This window comes from Scyliorhinus torazame, chromosome 13, assembly GCF_047496885.1.
Source record: "Scyliorhinus torazame isolate Kashiwa2021f chromosome 13, sScyTor2.1, whole genome shotgun sequence".
Lineage (NCBI taxonomy): Eukaryota > Metazoa > Chordata > Chondrichthyes > Carcharhiniformes > Scyliorhinidae > Scyliorhinus > Scyliorhinus torazame.
Window position 1 is genome coordinate 65,365,141 of NC_092719.1, and position 21,971 is coordinate 65,387,111.

The 21,971-nt window shown below is 40.9% G+C and overlaps 1 protein-coding gene across 1 annotated transcript in view; it reads left to right on the forward strand.

The window, feature by feature from the left end:
• Positions 1 to 21,636, forward strand: part of cd9a (CD9 molecule a) — a 59,967-nt gene extending 38,331 nt beyond the window's left edge. Inside the window, exons 2-8 of the mRNA XM_072471683.1 lie at positions 1,190 to 1,292; positions 6,119 to 6,216; positions 8,756 to 8,830; positions 11,803 to 11,907; positions 13,152 to 13,241; positions 21,108 to 21,191; positions 21,300 to 21,636. Coding sequence (XP_072327784.1) covers positions 1,190 to 1,292; positions 6,119 to 6,216; positions 8,756 to 8,830; positions 11,803 to 11,907; positions 13,152 to 13,241; positions 21,108 to 21,191; positions 21,300 to 21,365 — 621 coding nt within the window. The 3' untranslated portion in view covers positions 21,366 to 21,636. The remainder of the gene's footprint in view (positions 1 to 1,189; positions 1,293 to 6,118; positions 6,217 to 8,755; positions 8,831 to 11,802; positions 11,908 to 13,151; positions 13,242 to 21,107; positions 21,192 to 21,299) is intronic.
• Positions 21,637 to 21,971: the final 335 nt, after the last annotated feature.

Below are 21,971 nucleotides of genomic sequence, written 5' to 3' on the forward strand. Positions count from 1 at the left end.
AGATGACGATGTGTGAGTTTCCTGATATTGCCAGGCAACTCCTTTGTTCAGAGGTCACTGATGTAGATTCAGAAGCATCTTTGTTTAGTTTATGGACGGGATCACATTTTAGCAAATCTGCATATTAGAGCGAGACAGCTAGTCTCACTTTAATGTGTAGTTTCCCGAGGTAACCAAGGCATTGGGATCTATCCCTTTCGCCTCGGGTGACAGGAGATCTCGGGGGAGTGCTGTTCAGTACTGGTCTCCACAAACTGGGACTCAACGGAACGGCACTCGTGGGGGTCTCCCAGGGGATTGGAGGCCCTATGCACATGCCCTTTGGGCAGGGTGGTACCCTGACACTGCTGGTGCCAGCCTGGCACACTGGCAGTGCACCTGTCTGTCAGCCTGGCACTGCCAAGGAGCCCAGGTGGTGCCAGGTTGGCACTACCAATGTGCCAAGCCAGCATTTTTTGTGTGCTGGTGATCAGGCCGGGGGAGTGCCTGTGCAGATGTTGGATATAAATTTATGTATATTGATACTATGGCTAGCGTGATATTTTGGTCTGATTAATTCTTCCAAGCCAGCATTTTTTGTGTGCTGGTTATCAGGCCAGGGGAGTGCCTGTGCAGATGTTGGATATAAATTTATGTATATTGATACTATGGCTAGCGTGATATTTTGATCTGATTAATTCCTATCGAGAGATTGCATGAGCTGCTGTATATTCTTTCCATTTGGCATCCGTGCTATCTTCTCTAGCTAAAGAAGGAACCCTTTACCTTCCAAATTTGTGTTGAATTTTTTATGCTTACTCCATGACTGAATCACCTAATAAAGGAGCCCCAGAAAATCAAAAATAGCCCTACAAAACAAATTTAACCCTGGGTCAATTAAATGTCACCCTCCAGTGCTGCACAGTTACCTGACTCCAGCTGATTCTGCAAAGTAAATGTGTATTGTTCCCCTGTATCTCTCGACCACTTCTGGCATTCGTTAACTGGTGGATGGATGAGTTTGTGAAACCGGTACAATATGTGAGATCTCAATTGAATATTTGTACAAGTAATTGTACAGACACATGCATTTTTATACACAAGCCTTTCAAATCTACTGCCTACAGATTTGGCTAAGTGGTTAAAATATTGGAATTGTTCTTGGATGTGTGACTAGTCTTATTCATGATCTGTTTCTCTTCTATCTTAGCTTGCAGGTACTGCAGTCCTGGCAATTGGATTATGGCTCCGTTTTGATCCACAAACGAAGGATATATTTGAAATTGAAAACCATCCTTCTACATTCTATATAGGTAAGATATCAGATCTTTAAGATAGTGGGTTACTGGAAGGGAATTAAAGAAAGGGAGGGGTCATCTATATTTATTCTACACAAGACCCAAAAACTTGGCTCTTCCAGCAAGTGCTAGGTTAGTGTCAGCATTAATGAATTAGACTATTGGACTAGTGCAAAAAAAAGTTGTGTACTCTGTTTTCCCTACATTATCCCCCATAATAAATATGAAAATTCTGCTTTTATTTTCTATAGTTGTGTGTAGATTGCGAGGTGCAAGGAGGTTTGAGTTTACAGCTCCTGGGAGTTGTGTATGAACTCTCATCAGAAAGTTCACTTTGACAAAAGATTTCTTTGAAAGGCAGCGATACCTGTTTTCCATTGGCTTTGACACAAAAACAAGGCTTGTAAGTTCTAGGTACTATGAACTTCCAATTCCAGTTGTGTTCATTTGGGAATTTAACCATATGGGTAACAGGAAATTTGAAATAATTTGTAGATCAATTCTTATCAAAAACAGGGCAGGACTGGACTCTCATTCTCCGGCTCTTGCTTTCCCACTCTGTCTGAGATTCAGGTTGACACTCTGGCTTCCGTTCTCTCCTCATAACTTTTTTCTGTAGACAGCAGGCTGTATGCACTTCAGTTTCAAACTTGTTACGTCTTTCTCATTGAAAGCTACTGCTTGGGAGCTACTGCTTATTAATGCTTTCCAAGCCAAACCCACAGCATGATCAATGGCGTGTTTTCATTCTGATTGTCACAAATGAGGTGAGACTAATTCTTAATTGGTTTAAGGGGCACATCAATCCATGATTGGTCTGTGGTGTATGATCTATTTCTAATTGGTTTCTTGAGGGTGATGGTCATCTGTTAATTTCATTTCCAACTAGCGTTCTTAATGTGTCAATTACACAGGACGAATCACCTCATTAAAATTTGGTTCGGATACTTTACTTTTAAGCAAGGGATTTAGTGGTAAAGTTGTGGATAACATCAAAAACTAATAAAGATTACAAAGTGGGTAGTACTTGCAAGTTATGGAGTATGTATAGGATGTAATGAGTGGTTTTGATGTCTGCTTTTTTGGATAAGATGGCATGTGGATTCATCAGTCAAGATGTTTATAGCCTGTAGGACATCATTAAAATGGAGCATTGTTTTTATTGAGAACTGCTTTGCTATGGTATGTTTATGCTTGTTGGTGTTTGGTGCAAATCAATTAAAAATACAGAATAGCTTTACAGAACATACAAAATTACAGAAATTAGCACCAGTCCGTCGTATATGATATGTATAAAATCTGTGCTGGAAAGTGATTGGTTTGCTGAACATAAACAGTTAGCTCACTTAGCTAGGCAGCTGGTTTGTGATGCAGAGCAAGGCCAGCAGAGCGGGTTCAATTGCTTGGATTTAATTCCCGTACCAGCTGAGGTTATTCACAAAAGTCCGCCTTCTCAACCTTGCCCCTCGTCTGAGATGTAGTTGTCCTCTGATTAAATCGCCATCAGTCAGCTGTTTTAAACATCACTGCGGCTGAATGTTCTAACCCCTGTTTTTGCTGCACAATATGTCTTTGAATTTAGAGAATGAAACTGATCAATGTTAATGCTAGAGAGGTGAATGGTTCCACACAGTAATTATTCAACCTGGGCTGGATTCTCTGCCGTCGGGATGTTCCGTTTTGCCGACATGAAAGATTTTGATATGAGTAAATCAGAAAGAAACACCAGTGACTAGACGGTTCAGAGGTGGTAATGGGAAGGGGGGGAAAGAGGGAGGTGGGTAGAGAGAGAGAGAGAGAGAGAGAGGCAAAATGAGAGCACTGTAATTTGGGATCCATTTTGAAAAATTAATACATGCAGATTCCAAAATCTTTTGAAAACGCAAATGGTGTAAGAGCTTAAATAGGAAACATTCACAGAACTATGGGAGTAAGCAAAGGTGTGCTCCTCTGAGTAGGCATGGTCTCAATGGATAATTACCTGCTGTACTGTCATTAATCATTATCTTCTGTATGAAAGCGTTTAATGCCTGAAAATGGAACCTAGCTGTCAAAAGTATTCAAGGTCTCCAACATGTTTTTGTCGGTTCTCCCTGATCTGAGCCTGCTAGCTGGGAAGTTGGTGAGTGATGCTGCTTATTGTCAGCTGATAGTCTGCTCCGTAGCACTGGGCTCTAGCTTTGTTTATTGCAGAGGAATAGAGAGGATGATGAGGATCTTTCAGATCTATGTCACAGAATTGTGCTTCAGTATTAGATACTAGGCACTTGGTGAAAGAAATTGCTAGATATCCTGTTTGCGTAATTCTTACAAATTCCCTTATCAAGGTGCGCTCTGCCTGGAACTCAGTAAGACGGACTTATTGTAGTAGAATGTGGGTTGAGTTCCTCCTGGGTGTGTAATACTTATTTGCCCTTCAGTTAACAAAAAAATTGCAGAATATTTCAAATCCTGCAGCAGCATATGAACGAGGAGCAGGCCATTCAGCCATCGAGCCTGCTTCACCATTTAAGAAGACATGATTGATCTGACACTAGATTCAAATCTGCATCCTCATCCTATGTTTTCCATGCCACACGGGACGTCCAATGACCAGCCTTCTTGATGATGTTGCAAGCTTGTTAACTCTTTAAATGAGGTTGAGATAGAGGCGGGAACAACAGTCCCAGAGCTGTGATAATCTCTCAATGCCCAATTCCTGGTTAGAGACCTGACCTGTCACCATTATGTTCATTCATTGCTTTCATTTCGCAAGGTGGCTTGGCATCATTGTTTGGCATAGCACTATGCCAAACAAACATGCCAAGCCACCTTGCTAAATCAGTAGAGCACAAACCTAAAATGTTGGGGCTTTATAAAACTGCACTGATATTTCACGGAGTGCTGTGTTTAGTGACTGTGGCACATAAGAACATGGAAGTGGGAAAGGAAAATTCACATGGCAGAGAGTATTTTTTCAATTGAGGGGGAATTTAATGTGGCAAATCCACCTAACCTGCACATCTTTGGGTTATGGGGGTGAAACCCTGCAGGCACTGGGAGAGTGAAGATTTTTTTAATTCAAGAAGACTGCGGAAGATGGGTGCATACAGGCAAAAGACATATCTAGGAATAATGGGAAACACTTCATAAAGAGTGAGTTTGGGAATAAGTTTCTAGGTAGAGGGAAAAGATTAGAATGAAATGCTGTAATAGGAAACATGGTAGGTTTTTATGAAAACCTGAACAAAATGGCCTCTTGCATGTGTTCGTGTTGGAAAGAGACCTGTCAGACTAAGTAAATATAATTTTTTTTAAAAAAGGTCGTTGCTGCACAAAACCAGCTAGAAACCAAATAGTGTGCAAAACTGTTGGCGTCTTTGGGAAAACCCCCACATTCAGTATAGGGTTCCAAAAAGTTGCAATTTTTAACTTTGCTACCCGATATGCAAGTTTGGCTGAAAGCAAGAGGATACTGAATATTTGCACGGCAGCTGAAGCATGAAACCAGCACTTAAAATGTGCACAAATAGACCTTGACATTCCATCTATTTAAATAAATTGAATGGATAGAAAATCCTGAGTTTCCTATTAGAGATGTTTTCCCTGAGTGCAGATTCGCGGAATCGCTCCCCCTGTCATGTTCTCCTTTCAGTCCTCTAAAGCACTGTCTTCAGTGTGAAAAATATTGTTTTTCAATTGAAGGATTACGTGGATGTGATCTAACCCTGATGATTTGGATGACTTGTAGTTTATTTTTTAATGGTAACTGCTGGAACATTTGCAACTGCTAAAGATAAAGATCTTGTATATTATCTTTCCTGCTCCTTGTTGTGAAGAAAAGCTTTGTAGAAAATGTTCATGTTTGCAGTAAGTGTGCTGAATTATGCTTCAGATAGAGTTGTATGTTATGCAAGAAGTATAGTTCTGTTTTTCTGGAACACCTGAATATGTTAAATTGTTTTAATTTGGGGATTTATTTTCATGCTTTTGGAGTGAGATTCTTGAGTGCAAAAGAATTGATCAAATAAAACGTCTCTTTGGCATGTACACCTCTGTTTGATAGAAATAGATTCTAGTTGTAAATATACTGTGCACATATGCGCAGTCTGCTGAATCCCAACTTTACACAATCACAGGTTGCACAGAGAACAGCCTCATCAAATCTGGAAGCAGCTGCTCTGATGCGTGCACAAAATGTCACTCCCCGAGTTGTTAATTCTTGTCGGAAGGAAGCGGACTCTGCTGTTCGAGTTGTCCAATGGGGCGGGCAGCACGGTGGCCTAGTGGTTAGCACAGCTGCCTCGCGGCACTGAGGTCCCAGGTTCGATCCCGGCTCTCGGTCACTGTCCGTGTGGAGTTTGCATTCTCCCCGTGTCTGCGTGGGTTTCGCCCCCAAATGTGCAGAGTAGGTGGATTGACCATGCTAAATTGCCACTTAATTGGAAAAAATAATTGGGTATTCTAAATTTATATATATTTTTTAAAATTTTCAAATGGGCTGCCTGGACACTCCGAAATGTTGCTTGGTACCCTGGCCGGAGTTGTACGGAGTATGATGTAGTCTCGCAGTACTTTAGTGAACTTTATAAAAATAAATCCTAGGATTTGGATTTCACCAGCACGGCCAACATTTAATTCACATCCCTAGATATCCTCTAAGTTGGTGTGAGTCTCGAACTGCTGTGATGAAGGTAGCCTATCTAGTGCTGTGTGTTGGTTAGTTTAAGTATATTAATCCAGTGATCATGAATGTGATAAATTTCCAAGTTGGGATAGTGTGTGACATGGTGGGAACTTGGAAATGTGGGTGTTCCATTCACTTGCACATACATATTCATGATTTATGCATTTCCTTACAGGTGTCTATATCCTGATTGCAGCTGGTGCACTGATGATGATTGTTGGCTTCCTAGGATGTTGTGGCGCAATTCAGGAATCTACATGCATGCTTGGATGTGTAAGTTGAAATACATGGCAAAAATAATCTGTGATGTTGGCCTTTGAGTAGACGCATTCTCGTAGACTAGATCTGTTTTGCACAGAAAGTGCACATTAAATGGCAGAAGTTAACAATACCTTTGCCATTTTAAACTTTTAAAAATGCTGATTAATCTCAAAACAAAGTTACTGTCAAATCCATGTGTTGCATTTCTGTTTGCCTAATACTGAGCATACAGTTTCCTGATAACTGGCATCCCACGTACAGGGATCTTTGGTATAGCTTGACAGGACCTTACAAAATGTAAGTCTCCAGTCCTTCTGAAGTTTAAACAAATAAAACCGTTCTCTACCGGCACATCCACTGTTTGTTCAGCTAAATCGGTTAAGGAATTGACCTATTGGGCTATCTGCAGTCTTTTGGGAATGAATCCCATTCCATAGGTCTACTCTTCTGTGTTCCAATAGGAGGTAAGTTAGCTAGCCGTTTATCCAACATTTTCCCTGGGATACGTGGACCTGTTAGTTCAGGTATTAAATCACCCAGTTTTGGAAGAGAGTTGACATAGATAACAGCTTGCACTACCAAATGTGTCATCTTAGAGCTACTTCATCCCCAAAGGCTCACTGCTGCCAAGGGGGATAATCATTAGATGTTAAGGAGGATAATCATTAGATACAAGGCAACTTGTATTCAAACTCTTGAGTGGACGCAGATACTGAAAACATCTTGCAAGGAGCACCTCTTTGAGACCCAAGTACATTGCAAGCATGGACACAGTTAATGCTATACCTATTAAATTGAGGTGAAGTTATTTGCCATCTCTCTCTGTAACCTGTAATCAATATCTATCTGGCCCTGAGAAAGACTTGTGTGCTAATATCCAGGCTTCAGTAAATATCTTCCAGTGCTATTTGTCCCTAGTCTGTTTGCCATCAGTGACACCAAAACAATGTGTTGCAAGAGCCTCCGTTGTAAAGTCGCCATGATCACCGATAACTGTAGGCTGCTTTCCCCCTTTTGAGGGGGAGAGCTGACTGGTGGTGATTTAACCTGAGGATCACCACACCTCGGACGAGGGCAAGGTTGAGAAGATGGGCATTCATGAATAACCTACTACATTGCAGCTCATGAATTGCCAGCCACTATGATGTACTATCAAATTTTCATTAACTGCGTAATTAAAACCTTCATGGACTGTGTTTAGAGGTGACAGGCTAGAGGAGGGAGAAAATGTCAGTCCCTCAATGCCCATCTATCTGATTCTGCGATGTACCCAACAGGGGGAGGCCATTTGGCCCTTCCAGCCTGCTCCACCATTCATTATGATCATGACTGATCATCCAGTTCAATATCCTGTTCCCACCATTCCCCCCCAAATCCCTTGATCCCTTTAGCCCCAAGAGCTTTATCTAATTCCTTGAAATTACACTACATTTTGGCCACAACTATTTTCTGTAGTTAATTCTGCAGATTCACCACACTCTGGGTGAAGACATTTCTCCTCACCTCCCTCCTAAAAGGTTTACCTCTTATTGTCAAACTGACCCCCTAGTTCTGGTTCCTATCAACTTGTCTAGGCCAATAAAAGCTATTCTGAAGTGCCTGCAGAAATCTTAAAGTTACTGTAAGAAATTGTTTAGTAAACTTTGAAGACTTGAGTCCCTTCTGGGGCTTTTAACGAAATATCCAAGATGAGAAATATCGGGAGGGGGTGGAACGATATTTCGACTTGGTGCAAAACGTTTTTAAATTGGACTTCCATACTTGTTTAGTTTGAAGTCAACAGAATTTCTTCTTCAGTAAAATGAAATTGCTGTGATTTGCTGAGGTTTCTGGCTACTACATACTATTTAGATGGTCAAAACCAAGAATAATGATGTACTCTCACTAAGTCAGTGCAACTTGGTTTCAGCTTCACTGTTACACTAAATTTATGGAGTATAAATTTATTGGGCAGCACGGTAGCACAGGTAGATAGCACTGTGGCTTCACAGCACCAAGGTCCCAGGTTCAATTCCCTACTGGGTCACTGTCTGTGCGGAGTCTGCACGTTCTCCCCGTGTCTGCATGGGTTTCCTCTGGGTGCTCCAGTTTCCTCCCACAGTCCAAAGACGTGCAGGTTAGGTGGATTGGCCATGCTAAATTACCCCTTGGTGTCCAAAAGGATAGGAGTGGTTATTGGGTTACGGGGATAGGGTGGAAGTGAGGGCTTAAGTGGACCGGTGCAGACTTGACGGGCCGAATGGCCTCCTTCTGCACTTATGTTCTATGTACGTTGGCTGACTGGGTCTGAATTATGAAGTGAGGCTGAAAGAGTGAACCACCTTCAGAGTCTCATTCCATTGCTACCTGGTCAGGACCTGACTCTGGATGAATAGCCATTTACACTCTTCACTTTTCTGTGATGCTGCATTTGTGCCCCTTGAGATGCTAGTTAGAATTAAAATATATTCTTGCAAATCCAGCGTTAAGGTATTTGTCCTTCTGCAAGTCTCGAATTTGTACAGCACTAATCTTTAAATAATTTGTATGTAATTAACACTCTCTTTTTCAGTTCTTCTTGTTTCTCCTGGTCATATTTGCAGTTGAGATAGCAGCTGGAATATGGGGCTTTTTGAATAAGGACAAGGTATGTATCAGTTTCTGCTTCTGATAGCTTAGTTGTGTTGATCAACGTATTAGATGTTGGTGTTGTGGAATAAAACACTAAACTATTTCAGCCATCCATTGTCACCAACGACTCCCAGATTAGCTGTAGTAAAACTCTACCCCAACAATATTTGCTGTACCTATGGGGCCATGTTTCTATTTCATAAGAATAGGAATAGGCCATTCAGCCCCTCAAAACTGCTCCACCATTCAATGAGATCGCGGCTGATCTGTGCTAACGCCATATGCTTGCCTTTGGCCATATCCCTTAATACCGTTGCTTAACAAAAATGTATCTATCTCTGATTTAAAATTAACAACTGATGTAGCATCAATTGCTGTTTGTGGAAGAGAGTTCCAAACCTCTACCACACCAATCATAACTCCCTCTAAATTAGATTGCTAAATTGCTGTGGTTGGGCTAGTTGACCCATAATTAGGAATTGAAGTGAGATTTTCTAACTTTCATTCTTCGGGACAACGCAGAGAGAAGAGACTTTCACACATATATCTGCATTGAATTTGGAACCAAATATGGGAGATCCATGGATAACATATCCATGAGGTTCCCCCTTAATAGTTTTGTCCCAATGTCTTTCTGTCCCTGTGCCTCTCTCCAGACCCATCAAATAAAAACCTATCTGAATTTTCCCTGTTCATATCATTTTCTAAGTCTTCCTCTGCTGAATTCTAATATCCTCCCAAGTCCTCAGGCTTACTGCTACTCTTGACAACATTGTAAATTCTTTCTTTGACTTCATAATCTAATCTTTAATTGTTAGCCATTGTTGGACCATATTTTCTGTGGATTTTCTTTTTGCCTTTAAAAGAGTATATATTTGTTTCAATGCTAGCTATAGGTTGTCTGCTGTCACGTATTTTAATCTTCCCAATTACCTTGGGCAATTTGTCCAGATCAAAGTAGGTTGATTTGTTTAAATGTAGGCCCTTGGCTTCAGACTCAACAAATCACTTTCAAATTCTGTATAAAAGTCGATCCTGTTGTGGTCACATTTCCTTGGAGGCCCCTTTACTACAAGATTATTAATTAATGCTTCCTCATTGCACAATAATAGATCTACAGTAGCCTTATTCCCTCTTGGTTCCTCAACATACTAATCGAGGGAACTATCGTGTTTACATTTTAAGATCTTTTGTTCTCTACGATTATTACAAATTTGGTTTAACCAGTCGATATAGATTTAAGTCCCCCATGATTACTGCAATATCCCTGTTACATGCACCTCTAATTTCCTGATTTATACTCTTCCCTAAACTATAACTACTGTTAGGGAACCCATCAGCAACTCGCAAATGTGTTCTACCACTTGCTGGTGTACTGTTTCTTGATTTTTATGGGGAGCTAAAATCCTTTCTATTGTGTTTATACCAGTCTTTTCTTTAATTAGTGTTTTGTCACTCCTCCATAAATTTTAAGTATCCTGGAATATTTCGTTCCCAGTTTTGGTCACTTTACAATTACATATCCATAATGGGTATTAAATCAAACCTATTCATTTCTACCTGTGCTATTGATTTTTGACAATTTTAGGGCTTCCTACTTGTGGCTGCAGAGAATCTATTCCACTTAATATGCTGTCCCCTGTCACTGCCAATCCCACCACTGCTTCCTGCACCATTATACTATGATCAGTTTGTCCATCTAGCTGCCGGTACTTGCTGTCATTCACAGAGGTGCCTTTGTACCTGTTAGTCAAGTCCAGGATCATGATCGCTGCATCCCCGTACATGCCTGATTCCCTGTCGCACCCTCCTGCCCTTGGCAATCAACCACCTCTTAAAATACTGCTAGTGCAGCACGGTGGTGCAGTGGTTGGCACTGCTGCCTCACGGCACCGAGGTCCCAGGTTTGATCCCGGCTCTGGGTTACTGTACATGTGGCGTTTGCACATTCTCTCTGTGTTTGCATGGGTTTCGCCCCCACAACCCAAAGATATGCGGGATAGGACCATGCTAAATTACCCCTTAATTGGAAAAAATAAATTGGGCACTCTAAATTTATTTTTAAAATATTGCTTAACCTGAAAGATGTGACTGCCTCATGGACTGTACTCCTCCCTGGTATACTGCAAGATGAACATGTGGGTATACACTGGGGATGGTGGAAGACCTAGGGAAATTCTAAGTCTCCTTCATACATTTTTCTTTTCAATTTTAAGTTCAGGCAGTGATCTGGAATTAGCTTAAGCAATTTCATGTCAGCACCAAGTGAGATAGAGATACTTAATTTATCAATTTTACTGGGATTATGAAAATTGAGAGGCTATCAAACATAGATATGCACCCACACACACAAATCTTTGGCATTCCCAATCACTGCCGTAGCGAGCAGTACCTATTCCCCCAACTATATTGTCCCAAGTTTTAAATGATCAGTTACAGAACTAAAACATGAGTATTACTGTTTTTCATTGGTGTGAAATAATGCACAGATAATCTCAAAAGAAACCAGTAAAGTAATTTGAACTAGTCTTATGCCAGGTTATTAAGAGAGAGCTTGCACTACCACTTACTTCCTCAACACTTCATTACCCCAGACTGTGCCAGGAGACAAGTAATAAGTTGAGGACTGCAGAGGAATCTTTTCCTTATCATGCTGTTTTGTCTGTTAGCTCATAAGGAAAATATCATTTAACTTGATTTAAAAAGTATAAAAATTGCGAATGACGGAAACCTGACTGCCAAAAAAACAGAATTTTGGGATCAGGCAGCATGTGACGAGATGATATCACAGATGCTGAACTCTTCCTCAATTTTCTGTTTTTGGCTCCGATTAAATTATCTTAAGTTTGTAATGCAGCAAGATTTTTTTTTTTTTTTTGTTATAACTACCGTACAATAATACAGGAGGTAACTTAGCTTGGTTGCATCTTTTAACCTCTTTAGTTTTATTTTGAATAAATCGCCTCTTGTTTTAATTGTATCCTGCAGGTCACTAAAGAGGTGAACGAGTTCTATAAATCTGTATATACTGAATACGTGGCTCATCAAAAGGATGAGAGCAAGAAGGCAGCTCTTATAGCAATACAGAAAGGGGTAAGTTATTAATTTCTTGATCTGGTTTTGATAATCTTTTTCGTTCTTTAATGAAATATGTTTGATGTTATAACTTTCACCAAATTGATGTGCATCCGCAAGTTAATTTTCTGTCTATGGTAGCTTTGCCTTCATACCGGTTGCCAACTTGTGTGGCTTGCATCAGTGTTGCAGCCCAACTAGCTTTGAAATAAAGTGCAGTGAAACTCCCACCTTTTTGAATCCTGAATTCAAGCTGTAATTTGTGTGGGGGGAAATATTTTACGTCAATGCTAATGAAGTGTAAATGCTCCACAATTTTAAAAAAATGATATCTTTAATATCTATTCTGATGACTTGGCAATCCCCATCATTCCAATGCTAATATTAGAAAATGTATTCATTTGTATGAAAATCAGACCTTCTCTGTAACCCCAACTACGTTTTGAAAATTACATATTTTTTACCATCATATTTGGAAAATATGTACATCATAAAATGCTAATAAAACCTGAAGTTGCTGAAGTGGGGGGGGTTACTGTTGACCAAACACTGAACTGGACTAGTCGTATGAATACTATAGCTACAAGAACAGGGAAGAGGCTCGGCTACTGCGGTGAGTGATTCCCCCAAAGCCTGTCCACCATATACAAGGCCAAGTAAGGAGTGCATTGGAATACTCTCCACTTGCCTGGATGAGTGCAACTCCAACAGCACTCGAGACGCTCAACACCATCCAGGATGAAGAAAACTGCTCGATTGGCACCCCCACAAACATTCACTCCATCCACCATTGATGCACAGTAGCACCGCTATCTACAGGAATGCACACAAGTCGCACATCATACTGGTTTGGACGTATACTGCAGTTCTTTCACTGTTGCTGGGTAGAAATTGTCGAACACCCTCCCCAACCACGCTGAGTGGGTCACAAGTGGTCAACAGTACAAAAGGCCCATCACGTCTGTGCCAGTCAGAAACAACCACCTGACTATTCTAATCACTACTTGAACACAAGTGTTCCATCAAGGTGTTTCATAAAGGTGGCTCACCAGTGCCTTATCAAGGGCCATTGAGGATGGCTAAGAAATGCTGGCGGGGTGCCGCTTTGGTTTTCTTAAATCGTATCTAAAACTATTCATTGTTTTCCAAAAATGAGAACTTGTTGCAGTTGGAAATGTTTAATTTGATGTGTTGGCTCTCTTTGCTATTTATGTAAACTGAAGCTGATTTCTATAATCTTACAAGGCAGTATCTTATTTTAGCTGAATTGCTGTGGATTGGGAGGAACATTGGAATTATTCATTCGTGAGACCTGCCCAGATGCAAGTTTGGTAGAACTGTTGTCTAGAAAGGTATTACAAGTTATTTTCTCACTTTGATTTGGTTTATGTGATACAGTAGGTTTAAAATTGTATAGTGCCACTCCCGATGTATAACCTATTTTTCTGGAGGGGACATTCTCGCTACTAAAAAAAAAAAAAAAATGATCAAAATATGCCTGTGTGGGTCACAGGCCTACAGCACAAAAGGCCCATCGCACCAGTCAAAAACAACCACCTGACTATTCTAATCCCATTTTCTAGTTCTTGGCCCATAACCTTGCATGTCTTGGCTTTGCAAGTGCACGTCTAAATACTACTTCAAAGTTATGAGGGTGTCTGCCTCCACCACCCTTTCAGGCAGTGAGTTCCAGACTCCCTCCACCCTCTGGGTGAAAACGATTTTCCTCACCACCCCATCTAAACCTCCAGCCCCTTACCTTAAATTTATGCCTCCGGTACTTGATTCCCCCACAAGGGTGCTAATTGGGGGCTTTTCACAGTAACCTCATTGCAGTGTTAATGTAAAACTACTTGTGACAATAATAAAAATAGATTTTTATTTAAAAAGCGTTCTCTCTATCTACTCTATCAATGCCCCTCATAATTTTATAACGCAGCAATCATGGAGCAGAGGAAAATTTAGGGCGCCACAGTAACACCGTGATTAGCACAGTTGCTTCACAGCTCCATAGTCCCGAGTTCGATTCCCGGCTTGAGTCACTGTTTGTGCGGAGTCTGCACGTTCTCCCCATGTGTGCGTGGGTTTCCTCCGGGTGCTCCAGTTTCCTCTCTCAGTCCAAGGATGTGCAGGTTTGGTGGATTGGCCATACTAAATTGCCCTTGGTGTCCAAAAAAGGTTGGTAGGGTTACTGGGTTACAAGGATGTGGTGGAGGTGTGGGCTTAAGTTTGTGCTCTTTCCAAGAGCTGGTGCAGATTGATGGGCCGAATGGCCTCCTTCTGCACTGTAAATTCTATGAACCCCAGTCTATCCTGCCTCTCGTTATAGCTAAAACTCTCCAGGCCCAGGCAACATCCTGCACCAGTGCTATCACATCTCTCCTATAATATGAATTCTAGAACTGCACACAATACTCTAGCTGTGGTTTAACCAATGTTTTATACAGTTCCAGCATAGCCTTGTCTAATTAAGGCAAGTATACTATATGCTTTCTTAATCACTATCTACCTTCCCTGCTACCTCAAAAGGACCAGTATACATGCACACCCAAGGTCCCTCCGATCCTTGATGCTTCCCAGGGTTCTACCATTCCTTGTTTGTCCTGCCCAAGTGTTTGTATCACCTCAATTATCCAGATTGAATTCCATATGCCACTGATCAGCCCATCTATATCCTCCTGTACTCTTAAGGCTATCCTTGATACAATTTGCCAACCCACCAATTTTCTTATCATCCGCAAACTTACTGATCGAACCCCGCTACATTCATATCTATGTCACTTATACAGTCTACAAACAGCAAGGACCCAAACACTTATCCCTGTGGGACCCCACTGAACACGGGTATCTAGTCAGAAAAACACCTCTGGGCTCTTCTATCAGTCTCCCATCTGGGACCTTATCAAAAGCCTTGCTGAAGTCAAAGTAGACTACGTCAAATGCATTGCCCTCATCTACATACCTGTTCATCTTTTTTTGAAAAATTCAATCAAGTTAGAACATAGAACATTACAGCGCAGTACAGGCCCTTCGGCCCTCGATGTTGCGCCAACCTGTGAAACCACTCGAAAGCCCATCTACACTATTCCCTTATCGCCCATATGTCTATCCAATGACCATTTGAATGCCCTTAGTGTTGGCGAATCCACTACTGTTGCAGGCAGGGCATTCCACGCCCTTACTACTCTCTGAGTAAAGAACCTACCTCTGACATCTGTCATATCTATCTCCCCTCAATTTAAAGCTATGTCCCCTCGTGCTGGACATCACCATCTGAGGAAAAAGGCTCTCACTGTTCACCCTATCCAATCCTCTGATCATCTTGTATGCCTCAATTAACTCACCTCTTAACCTTCTTCTCTCTAACAAAAACAGCCTCAAGTCCCTCAGCCTTTCCTCATAAGATCTTCCCTCCATACCAGGCAACATTCTGGTAAATCTCCTCTGCACCCTTTCCAATGCTTCCACATCCATCTTATAATGCGGCGACCAGAATTGCACGCAATACTCCAAATGCGGCCGCACCAGAGTTTTGTACAGCTGCAACATGACCTCATGGCTCCGAAACTCAATCCCTCTACCAATAAAAGCTAACACACCGTACGCCTTCTTAACAACCCTCTCAACCTGGGTGGCAACTTTCAGGGATCTATGTACATGGACACCGAGATCTCTCTGCTTATCCACACTGCCAAGAATCTTACCATTAGCCCAGTACTCTGTCTTCCTGTTATTCCTTCCAAAATGAATCACCTCACGCTTTTCTGCATTAAACTCCATTTGCCACCTCTCAGCCCAGCGCTGCAGCTTATCTATGTCCCTCTGTAACGTGTAACATCCTTCCGCACTGTCCACAACTCCACCGACTTTAGTGTCATCTGCAAATTTACTCACCCATCCTTCTACACTCTCCTCCAGGTCATTTATTAAAATGACAAACAGAAGTGGCCCCAAAGCAGATCCTTGTGGTACACCACTAGTAACTTGACTCCAGTCTGAACATTTCCCATCAACCACCACCCTTTGTCGTCTTCCAGCTAGCCAATTTCTGATCCAAACTGCTAAATCACCCTGAATCCCATGCCTCCGTATTTTCTGCAGTAGCCTACCGTGGGGAACCTTATCAAATGCTTTACTGAAATCCATATACACCACATCAACTGCTTTACCCTGAGACATGGTTGAGAGGGGATAAAATTGGCAGCTCAATATTCCAAGATACAGGATCTTCAGGCGAAATGGGCAAGGAGGGGTGGTGCGATTTTGAACAGGAACCTTCTAAGATGTCATCTCTCCCTCTGCTGTAGGACATGACCCCTCCCCCAAAAAATAAACAATTAATCAATGCCTCTCCAAATGCAGATTAATTCTGTGTCTCAGATTTGCTCCCCCCCCCCCCCCCCCCCATTGAGGTTAGACTGACTGGCCTGTATTTCCAGGTTTATCCTTTCTTCCTTTCTTGAATAATGCTACCACATTAACTCCTGGTACTACACCAGCTATCCTCCAGTCCTCCATCACCTCTCCTGTGGCCAGAGAGGTATTGGAAATTATTGCCAGTGTCCCTGCTATTTCCTTCCTTGCCTCGCTCAATAGCCTGGGATACATTTCATCTGAGCCTGGAGATTGGTGTACTTTTAGTATGGCATACCAGTCAGAACCTCCTCTCTATGTTACATTAATTTAATTTTATCACAGTCATTCTGCCTTATTTCTATACACCAATTGGCTCTTTCAGGAATGAACAGTATTCATTTAGAACCCTGCCTGCATCCTTTGGCTCCACACACAAATTATCACTGTGATCCTTAATGGGCCCTACTCTTTCCCTTTTACCTATTAATGTACTTGTAAAACAACTAGTGCCCTTTGATGTCCCCTTTTTTGCTCTCCTAATTTCCTGAGTTCTGTCTTGCACATTGTGTACGTCTCTCGGGCTTCTGCTGTTTGAGCCCTTGATTTCTGCATAAGCCTCACTTTTTTTTTTTTCTCCTTGCCCAATGCAGTATATTCCTCTATATCCAGGGTTCACGGAGTTTGTTGGTCCCACACTTTTTCTTGATTGGAACAGGTTGGCCCTGTACACTCCCACTGTTCTGTCACAGATTTATCTACAAGTGTCTGCTCCTAGTCCATTCTAGCCAAATCATAGCTTATTAAAATCGTTTAGAATTTTGATGTCAGGCCCATTTTTGTCCTTTTCCATAACGACCTTAAATCTAATGGAGTTATGATGGCGAAATGCTTCAACCACTTGCCTAGCTTTGTTATCTAAAATTAAATCCAGGACTGCCCTCTCTTCTCGGACCTTCCACTTACTAGCTTAAAAGGTTCTCCTGGATGCATTTTTAAAATTCCGTTCTCTCAAAACATTTCACACTGAGTACCCCAGTTAATGTTGGGCAAGTTGAAATCCCCCACTATTATGAACCTATTATTTTTACGCTTCTCTGAAATTTGCCTGCATATCTGCTCTTCTATTTCTCTCTGACTGTTAGGGGACTTATGCAATTCTCCGAGCAATGTGATCGTTCCTTTTTGGTTTTTAAGATTTATCTATATGGCTTAATTTGAAGAACCTTCTAAGATGTCATCACTCCCTCTGCTGTAGCAGAGGGAGAGATGACATCTTAGAAGGTTCCTGTTCAAAATTGCAACACCCCTCGTCCATTTCGCCTGAAGATCCTGTATCTTGGGATATTGAGCTGCCAATTCTATCCCCTCTCAACCATGTCTCGGTGACAAGAATGACATCATACACCATGTTTTAATTTGTTTCCTCAATTCATCTGCCTTGTTTGTCGGACTCCTTGTATAAAATAAGTGCCATCCAATCTTGCCAAACTCCTTTCTGACTTAATTGGTCTAGAAATTCTATGCCTTCCTGACTCATTTGAGATCTCTTTTAATTTTGGTTCTGCATCTCTCCATGCTGAACCTTTTCTCAGGATCCCAGCCCCCTGCCAAGTTAGTTTAAATCCTCCCAAACAGCACAAGCAAACCTCCCTTCAAGGACGCTGGTCCGAATTTGGTCTGGTGCAACACATCCACCTTGTACAGGTCCCACGACCCCCAAAATGGATCCAATGTCACAGAACTCTAAAGCCTCCCTCCTGGTGCAGATGGTGCATCTCTCCAGCCACGCATTGATCTGGACTAACTCATTTCTATAGCACGTGGCACCGGAAGTAATCCAGAGATTACTACCTTCTGGGTACTGTTTTTTAATCTACTGCCTAACTCCCTAAATTCTACTTTCATGACCGCATCCCTTTTTCTGCATGTATCGTTGATACCAATGTGCACCACTATTTCTATCTGTTTGCCCTACCCCCTTCAGTATGACCGTCCCGTGACATCTCTGACCCTAGCTCCAAGGTGGCAACATACCATCCTGGCGTCTCTTTGCGGCTGCAGAAACTCCTGTCTGTTCCCCTTTACTATTGAATCCCCTGCTACTATAGCCCTGACGTTTTCTCTTGTGCAGCAGATCCACCCATGGCACAATTAAGTTGGCTGCCACTGCTTTCCCCAACACAGTCATCTCCCCCAACAGTATCCAAAACTGTATATCTGTTAGAAAGGGGGATGGCTACAGGGGACCCCTACACTAGGACTTGCTCAGCCCCACAGATGCTCCACAATAAATCCACTCTCTGCTCCAGCTCTGAGCTGCAAGTGGACATGCTTCCTGCATACATGGTCACCAGTTGAGTTCCATAATTTGCCACAAAGCAGAGAAGGAGCATATCACAAATGCAAGCTCTCCTGTCATGGCTACCTGTAAAGCCCCTTATTTATTCCCTCTTTTAACAAAAAATTATGATTATATAAGAATACTATTAACTTGCTTCCCTAGTGCTAACTTACCCTACTTTCTTTATATTTTTTATCATGACATGACTTTCACTTATAGTGACCCTTCACTTCTGCGATGTTTACCTAAAACTAACTGGTTAACCAGAATTATTGAACTGTAAATTAGGTATGTCTGGTTATTTAACTTGCTCTTCTGAAACAGGAAATATTTCCGCATCAATTTTATCCAAACCCACCTTTTGAGGAAACTAACTGGATTGTGTGCAATCTTCGTTTTACAATTAGCCCAGCTTTACTCGCCATTGAACTCCATGGATAATACAATAGGGCAGATGTGTAAACCAAAGTTCCATTTAATGCTACAGGTTTCCCATCTGGTGATTTAGGTTAAAATAACCCCTCAAATTTTTCCAAATAATTGACAGTCCACTTGGTTAACAAAGCAGCCAAACTTGACTATTATCTATTGATAAAGCAGAGAAGGTGATAAAGCAGAAAAGGTATCAAAGACAAACCTGGACACCTATCGAGTTAGCTGATCCCACAGTCTGCTATAGACAAATAAAGACAATTTGTTGAGCTGTATGGGTTTTTCTCTTTTAAAGCAACCTGACACTAATGCTCCAGCATTTCTCCCTTTCTAAATAATGTCCCAGATATGGATTAGGGACTTTGCCTTGATTCAATTTTTAAATCAAACTCTTGGTCATTTGACATTTAAAATATTCTATCTATTATTATGACCTTATAGAATCCCAATACTCCATAGGTGCTGATGATGTATCCTGTCGCTTAACTTTAAGGAATTCACATTTTAAAATGATGGGTCGTAGTAAAGCTACAATTGCCCCTCTGCCAGTTGCAGTTAGAAAAGTGATACCTAACCTCCCTTGGTTTTGGAAACAGCGACCTGAGTTTACCTTGGTCTTCAGTTCTGCTTTCAGGAGACAACATTATTTTTTTTAATGTCCTGAAACTTGCTATTGTACTTGTTCAGAACAAATTGTCATAGCAATGAGCATGTGTGGTACCCCGACTCAGCTCAACAAATGTTCATGTCTTGTTGTGTGTCACTTAGGAGCTCACTGACCATTATTTCCAAAACACATGAAATGGCTTAAACCTAGAGTTCTCCAAAATGTAGCTAAGTATATTTGAGGTGCATATGTAAAATTTTTCATTAACACCTGGAATATTAAAGATTGCCATAGCAGGAAGATGTGAATAATAAATTATGTTTTACAAACTACTTAAAATCAATTGGTAATTTTTATTTTGGTACGACCTAATGCTCAAAACATTTAAAATAGTGAGTGATTGAGCAATGTTGGTATTCCTGAGAACCTGCATAACTGTACAAAGTACAGCAAGCAATTAGGAAAGCTAAATGATGCATTAGCCTTTATTGCAAAGGAATTGGAGTATGAGTGAAGAGATGAGACACCACACCTGGAGTACTCTGTATAGTTCTTATCTAAGGAAGAATATACTACCTTGATGTGAATGTAATGAAGATTCACTAGTTTTCCTTTGTTCTTTTAAGGCAGAATTCTTTGGGGGGGGCATCATGTTCGGCACTGGCTTGGAGGGCTGAAGGGCCTGTTACTGTACTGTACTTTCCCTTGTACTCTTTGTTCCTGTTGGAATGAGGGGGTTGTCATCTGGGTAGAGATAGAATAGACTAGGTTTAGAAATTCCCTGCTGTTATTGCTTCTCAGCCTTTTGGCTAAGATGAGCGTGGGATCAGGTGTAATGCCTGGATGTGTTATGTCTCTTGTGGCGATCATTAATTGGATTCAATTTGAATTGTTTTTTGGAGCAGGCAAGGAGCTGGATTTGGGGTTTGCCCCTGTTCACACTCTGAGCTCTGGCTTTGTAACTCTGATAAAGTAATAATTTTAAAAAAGAAATTCCCTGCTGTTACAGGAATGAGGGGTGACCTTATTGAAACATGTAAAATTCTTAAATAGCTCGCTAGGGTGATGTTTCCCAAATCTGGAAATTGGAGTCACATTCTAGAGTGTGGCATTGACCATTTTAAAGATCCGAATTTTTTGTGCTCAAAGGATTTTGTATTTTGGGATTTTATTCTCCAGAGGACTGTGAATACTTTATTTAATATATCCGATACAGAACTTGGTAGTTTTTTTTGGATACTAAGGGAATTGAAGGTTATGGGTCTGTGTGGTAAGGTCAGTTGAGGGAGAAGATCAGCCAGGATCTTAATGAATGGCAGAGAAGGGAGAAGATTAGCCAGGATCTTAATGAATGGCAGAGAAGGGTTTAAGGGCCAATTGGCATTCTCATGCCATTATTTCATATGTTATGACTTTCTTGTGTTCAATGAATGCATGGCAGCCTCTTCAACTTAATATTTACAATTTTGATCTTGTGCACAGTCATGCCCCTCAGTCATTGATGAAGTATTCAACGACAAGCTTTACATCATTGGGTCAATTGGAATTGGCATTGGAGTCATAATGGTAAGTAAAAGGGGCTCAACTCTAGGTTGTGAAAAGGTAAAACTTCACCATTGAGCTAACTATACATGCTGTATAACAAAAATAATAACACTTAGTTCTTTTTTGCAGATTTTTGGCATGATTTTCAGCATGGTGCTGTGCTGTGCCATCCGCAACAGCAAAGAGATGATCTAAGATTGGCTAAGAATAATCGTGCCATTTATCAATGGAATACATTTTTGCCTAATATTTGCTTCTTGTTAACAGCTTAACTTTAGCACTTAATTTTTTCACTGTTTTGTATTCAGTTTAAAATCTGAGTAACTTTTAAAAAGAAAAAAACACTTCCATCAATTTAATGTATCCATGTTTTGTTTAATTTTTTTGTATGCAGTTGAGAAATGAGACGGAGACGGTACACTTAGGAAATCTTGCGTTTTCCTTAAAGTTCCTATAAATTTAAAAATATATATTTGTTTTATCTGTTTAAATTGGAAATATTTCATGCTCCAGAAAGGGTGCAGACCCTTTTATTCTGAATTTAAGATGCTGAACTAGTTAAGCTAGTTATACCATAGCTAGCTATTACAAATATTAAATGTTTAGTCAAAATGTGTGACTCAAATAAAAACCTGCTTCTGTGGAATCTTGGCCTTACCAATAAATCCTTTAAAGTATTTTGATTGTTTAAATAAGTTACAAATTGTAGATACCTGATTTGCCTCTCCTATTTGAGAAAATAAAGTTTAAATTTGAACCTCCAGAAAATGGTCTGTCTCTTTGAATGCACAGAAGGGAAAC